Source organism: Buceros rhinoceros, unplaced genomic scaffold, assembly GCF_000710305.1.
Source record: "Buceros rhinoceros silvestris isolate BGI_N320 unplaced genomic scaffold, ASM71030v1 scaffold29598, whole genome shotgun sequence".
Classification (NCBI taxonomy): Eukaryota; Metazoa; Chordata; class Aves; order Bucerotiformes; family Bucerotidae; genus Buceros; species Buceros rhinoceros.
This window is the reverse complement of record NW_010427882.1, coordinates 8,638-14,808: the sequence shown is the minus strand read 5'-3', so window position 1 is coordinate 14,808 and position 6,171 is coordinate 8,638. Positions and strand designations below refer to the sequence as shown.

Genomic DNA, 6,171 nt, shown 5'->3' with positions numbered 1-6,171 from the left:
GGGGGAGTGCTTTGCAAGTACTGCAAAGTTTATACATCATATTTTGTAAAATTCTCCTTCCAAGAACCTTGGCTGCGCTTCCAGAGAAAAGGGGATGAGAATACAAATTTAATTCAGCATAAACATAGCTGTAGCTCTTTGGACACAGCAATGCAGACGTACATGGTTCATTTAAATCAATCTTAATTACTTTTTCTTATATAGGTGTATCTGAACCTTCTTTTATTGCTAAAAGTGAAGATCGTTTGTTTAAACATTTATTTGAAGACTATCAAAGGTGGGTTCGTCCAGTGGAACGCTTGAATGACACGATAAAAATAAAGTTTGGCCTTGCAATCTCTCAGCTAGTAGATGTGGTATGTATGGTAAATAAGTTTGCTTCTTTTTTTCCCCTAATTCTTAGCATTCTGGAACATAATATCATATGAAATAATTTTGCATGTTTTACCTTAAACATGATCGATTAAAGCTCTAAAATTACTGTCAGCGTAATAATAAGTGCGTTGTAGTTGGGGCATGAAGAAGTGATTGCAGAGAGGCTGAGAAGACAAATGGCTCTCCTGCTTGGTGTTTGGTGTTTTCAGGGGTCAAATTCTTAAGCCTAGGGTATTGTGTTCTAATTCATTTATTCGGTGGGAAAACCATATAGTTTTAAACATTATCAATCTCACTTCTGTAAGATGCAGAAGCAGTTGCAAATACTGCTCTTTCTCCCTCCTTAAGCAGAAAAAAACCCTCTAAGCCTTTAAGTATGTCACTTCCATAGCAATGAAAATCATCCCTTGGTGTTACCTGTGATGTGAAAGAGATCAACCAGATTTTTTTTTCACCCCCTCTGGTACTTAACTCACTTCAGAATATTCTTTTCAAATTGAATTCACCATTTACAGGTGTAAGAGGAGTTTTTCTTTCACATGTTGGCGTTTATGTTTTCATAGAAAACCAGTAAGACTGTGTAAAATACAGTCAAATGAAAAAGCTAGAAGGGAGGAAAGACACAGAAGGGGGGAAATCTCACTTTTAACAGCTACATAATCAAAGGTCTTAATTGTATGTTTAAAGAGTTCTCGTCTAAACATGCTTATCAATGACTGGAATGCTTTTAGAAATGTGTTTTGTATTTTAAATTCTGTGAACTAAAGCAGCTACTTACCCTAAATATACCATGCAGATTTCTTTTCATAAAATATGCTTTGTTTCTATAGGATGAGAAAAATCAACTGATGACAACAAATGTCTGGTTGAAACAGGTATGTGTAAAATACAGGTGTAAATTTTTAAAAATTACCTAATTAAAAGAAGTCTGATAGGGCATTGCATGGCCAATGTCCTAAGGTGCGTGTATCCAACTAACCGTCAAAAGTTACTGCTTCAGTACCTTGTTGTGTAGCTGTGTAGTCTTTTGTATACTAGTTTTAAGATCTTTCCCTTGTGCGGTATTTGAGATTATTGGATAAACATGACTGAAGAATTTGTTTCAAAGTCGTATATGCTTGCTATAAAGAGCTACTATTTCATCTTTAATATTTGTGGGCAGGAATAAGCCTCAAGCTTTATAATAATCAGAGTCCAGTGCTAAACTTAATGGCCACTATTAATGTAGGAAGTGCTGCCTACAAACAGTTCTTGATTTAACTTAGAAAAATACTTGCAGACCCTGATTATACTTACCAGCTTACTAAATTATTTTTGTTTGGGGTACTTCCTTTTTTCACCCCCCCCATTGCTTCCCATTCGCTGCTTTTCCAGTAACTGTAATTTCAGGCAAAGTTTTTATTTTCGCCAAAACTTTGAGACTGCTCAGCAAGTACGAGATGGCAATATGTCAGTGATAACGCTTCATGCCCTCTTTAGCAGAACTTCTTGCAGTTGAAGTGCTTCAAATAAAATAAGATCTGATCTGAATACCCATTTAAAATTCGATGAGATGATGAGTTCTTAGAAGCTTGAATTTTTCCTCTGAGCTTTCAAGTATAGAAGTACCAAAGTAGCACTCTGCTTCGAATGGTGCTGTTGGCAGTGTTGCTGGTAGAAATAGGAACGACTGTCTTGTGAGATGCAGTGTGGAGGACTTTTGGTGATGCAAATGTTCAAATTGCTTCTGGATCAGCTACCAAAGTCATTGATGTTCATTCAGAACAAGCTTTTTTCAAATTTAATTGCTCTTATATAGCTCTTACTTATATATACCTGCTCTGAAAAAGGATTTTAATATCATAAGTTCTGTACAGAAACACTGTCAAATGGCTCTTGTAACAGAAAACGGGTGTTGGATGAGGTAAATAGTTGTTCAACGACTTCACTGTTGTATGTAAATTTCAGAGGCCGGTTTGATAGGTTTTTTAAAGTCCTTTTATCTATTTCATCCAGTATTGTCCTGCTTAAATCAACTTCACATAGTAACGATTTTTACGTATGTCTCATATCCACAGGAATGGATAGATGTAAAATTAAGGTGGAATCCTGAAGACTATGCTGGCATAACATCTATTCGTGTCCCATCAGATTCTATTTGGATTCCAGATATCGTTTTGTATGACAAGTAAGATTTTAATCTTTTCATGTGTAATACATTTACTTTCTAACTTCACTGTCCGAGCTGCTCCTGGGAGGCTCATTGGAGAGGTACGTGTATACATTTAGTAGAGCTAAGGATGTGTGGAAGAATGTGCCTCTGAATGCAGATGGATTTTGCTGCCCTGTTAAATGCTTAGATGTTTTGCTTTGCTTCTGTATGGAATTTCTAGGCGCTTTGAAAAGTTATTTCCACTTCTTCATGTAAACTCTTTTTTTAATTAGAAAACAATGTCTTGCTGATTACAAACTAACAGTGTAGAGTGATGGGAGGGAAGGAATTGGTTCCGGTGTTTCAAGTCATGTTCAGCATGGATTTAAAATGAAGTACACACAACTGTAAGGGTTTGCATTTTTTGTTTGTTTTGGGGTTGGGTTTTTTTTTTTTTGAGGATCAGATCTCAGAAGCAATAACTTTAGAATTAACTGTTCTGCTCAACTCAGGTGCATATATAGTGCTATTACATTTCCTGACATGTTGAGTCAGGGAAAAAGACGGTTGCGGGGATGGTAAATTCAAGTTTGGAGGAGGCACACAAGTATTATTTTACCTGTTTGGTGACTTTTTTTCTCCAATAACTACAGTTTGGCCAATTTGAACAGTGTTTATGCTGCGTTACTAATAGAAACACCGAAGTTTGGTTGTGCTGTGAACAAACACAGGGTTTTTACACACCTTTCACGAGTCATTGAGACCACAGAAAGTTGCACAGATCTTTTAATGACTTGAAAATATTCTTTACTCTTCCAAAGCTGTTTACCTGTGTAAGATTCAGATTAAAAAGAAGAAGAAAAGTCACAATACAAAATTTTGGCTATGAAGGAGTAGAAGACATAAACAGATGAAATGACAATGACAAAACATATTTTTTTCCTTAAAAACCACCCCCATCCCCCATTGGAATTGCATACATATACCTCTTTTCTTTCAGTGCAGATGGACGTTTTGAGGGAACATCTACAAAAACTGTGGTAAAATATGATGGCACCATTGCTTGGACTCCACCAGCGAACTACAAAAGTTCTTGTACTATCGATGTAACCTTCTTCCCCTTTGACCTCCAAAATTGCTCTATGAAATTTGGTTCCTGGACTTACGATGGCTCGCAGGTTGATCTAATTCTTGAAGACTATGATGTTGACAAAAGAGACTTTTTTGATAATGGAGAGTGGGAAATCGTGACTGCAACAGGAAGCAAAGGAAATAGGACTGATGGATGCTGCTGGTATCCTTTTGTTACATACTCATTCATCATTAGGCGTTTGCCACTTTTTTACACATTGTTTCTCATTATTCCTTGTATTGGGCTTTCGTTTCTAACTGTCCTTGTCTTCTATCTTCCTTCAAATGAAGGTGAAAAAATTTCGCTGTGCACTTCAGTACTGGTGTCTTTGACTGTTTTTCTTCTTGTTATTGAAGAGATTATTCCATCTTCTTCTAAAGTTATCCCGCTTATAGGAGAGTACCTGGTGTTTACTATGATATTTGTGACATTGTCCATTGTGATAACTGTCTTTGCTATCAATATCCATCATCGCTCTTCGTCTACGCACAATGCTATGGCACCTTGGGTTCGCAAGATATTTCTTCACAAACTTCCAAAGCTGCTTTGCATGAGAAGTCATGTAGATAGATACTTTGCTCAGAAAGAGGAAACTAGAAATATGAATGGAGCAGAATCATCTAGGAACACCCTGGAAGCAGCTCTAGATTCTATCCGATATATTACAAGACACGTTATGAAGGAGAATGAAGTCCGCGAGGTGGGTGTATTAGTCACGTTACACTGATTTTGTAAATCTGGGAATCAGAAAACCAAGTAATGGCTTACTATGCAGTTGCATATCAAATATGTACTGTGAGATGTCCAGTTTTTGCACTTTGCTGTGTCGTTTTTTTCCACTGGAAGGAAGTATGGTACAATACTGAAAATCCTTGTGGATACTGGGCTGATACAATACAGTCCTTGGGTCCTTGGCTTCTTTGAAGTCTTTTGCTTTCTTCTAGAAGCTGATGTTGTTATTTCCACATTTTCAGAGCTACTTGTCTGTTACAACATCATGTACTATAACTGTTCCCTACAGTGCTGCTGTTTGTTATGTTAGTGATAAGTAGCTATTTTTCATTTTAGTATTGGACCTGAAGGCTAACTGAAAAATCCAGTTGCCTTGTATCTTCAGAATAAATACTGCTAAGCCGTATTTTGCAGCTTTCAATTCCAAATACAAAGAATTTTTAGTGCTGTACCTTATATTAATTTAAATACAAGCTGTAGCCATATGTTCTTCATTTTATGCTGAGATCAAACATGGAATAGATGATTTCTTGATTTCTCTTCTAGCCTAATTATTCATCTCTAAGTTATATCAAAAGGTGTTAAAGGGTTTTTTTCAGTCTGTTCTTTTGCACTTGAACTATTCTTAATGGATGTTTACAACATTCAGGTAGAGCATTGTGAATCTGTTTTCTTTCCATCTGTAGTACGGATTGGTACCTCAGAGGCTTAAACGGTATTTTTAGGCTAGTGTCGAAATACAGCAGTTTGTTGTGTGGTCTCATGCTGCTATCTGTTTCTGATGGCAAAGCCTGAGGTTCCGTCCGTTTATACAGAAATGAGTGTCTTCAGAAGCGGTTGGTTGCTGAGAGCGTGTGCCCACACGCTAGCCTGGGAGTAACTAACCGTGCTCACTCCTCTAACGTACCTTCTCAGGACTCAATTCGCTGTCATCATGTGCATTGTATGAACAACACAAATAGAGTAGTTGGCTATCAAATTTGTAATTTCCTGGAAATTAAGGGTTGGTTTTCTTTCTCTTACTGAACTTACTCTGAGTGACAAGAGAGGTGATAATTATTTTGTTTTTCAGTGGTAACGTTGTGACTCTAAACCTCAGAAATTAATATGCAGTTGACAGGGAATTCACTTGTAGTTTATTATTTGGGCTCCAGAGAATGCAAACATTAATTCCAGAAGTTGTTAATAAAAACTGCTCAGCTAGTGCTGCTGCAGTCTTACCGCTTAGGAGGCAGTAGGCGTGGGGAATGTGGATGGCTCTGCTTCAAATCAAAGACAATCGTTTGGCAGGGTTTTAATTTGTTTGTGCAATTGTATCTGCTATAACTGCAATCTTCTGTCTGTATCTATACCGTGTATGGATATGAATAATTCTATCAAAATAGAAAATAGTCTTTAAAGTATTGTGTTCTCCCTAGCGTGTAATTCTGTGCAGCAGGCACTTCACAGCTTTCAGATGGTACGTGTATCACAGCAGCTGCTGTCTACCTTTTTTTAATTTTGTTTTGCGTGGTTTGTGGTTTGTTTGGCTTTTTTTGCTACAGTGTTTGCTTCCAGCTCCTGCCTGGGAATTCCACTTTATGATGAGTCTGTGACATGAATCCTGAATCCTAAATCCTGCAGTATGTTAGAAAATTGCACATGCATTTAATCTCTCTGTAGTGGAGGATGTTCAGTGCTTCTCAGGGTCAGTTTCTGCATTAAAATCTAGTATTGATGGTTCAGTACAGATTACCAGTCTTCACAGAGGGAAGCTTATTCCTGTTCATAGTGTGACTATAAAAAGTTATTAAGGGGGGGG

The 6,171-nt window shown here is 37.2% G+C and overlaps 1 protein-coding gene across 1 annotated transcript in view; it reads left to right on the top strand.

The window, feature by feature from the left end:
• The first annotated feature begins 209 nt into the window (after positions 1–209).
• CHRNA5 (cholinergic receptor, nicotinic, alpha 5 (neuronal)) overlaps positions 210–6,171 on the top strand; it is a 6,342-nt gene continuing 380 nt past the window's right edge. Inside the window, exons 1-4 of the mRNA XM_010142089.1 lie at positions 210–356; positions 1,206–1,250; positions 2,433–2,542; positions 3,507–4,338. Of these exons, the coding sequence (XP_010140391.1) occupies positions 1,224–1,250; positions 2,433–2,542; positions 3,507–4,338 (969 nt within the window). The 5' untranslated portion in view covers positions 210–356; positions 1,206–1,223. The remainder of the gene's footprint in view (positions 357–1,205; positions 1,251–2,432; positions 2,543–3,506; positions 4,339–6,171) is intronic.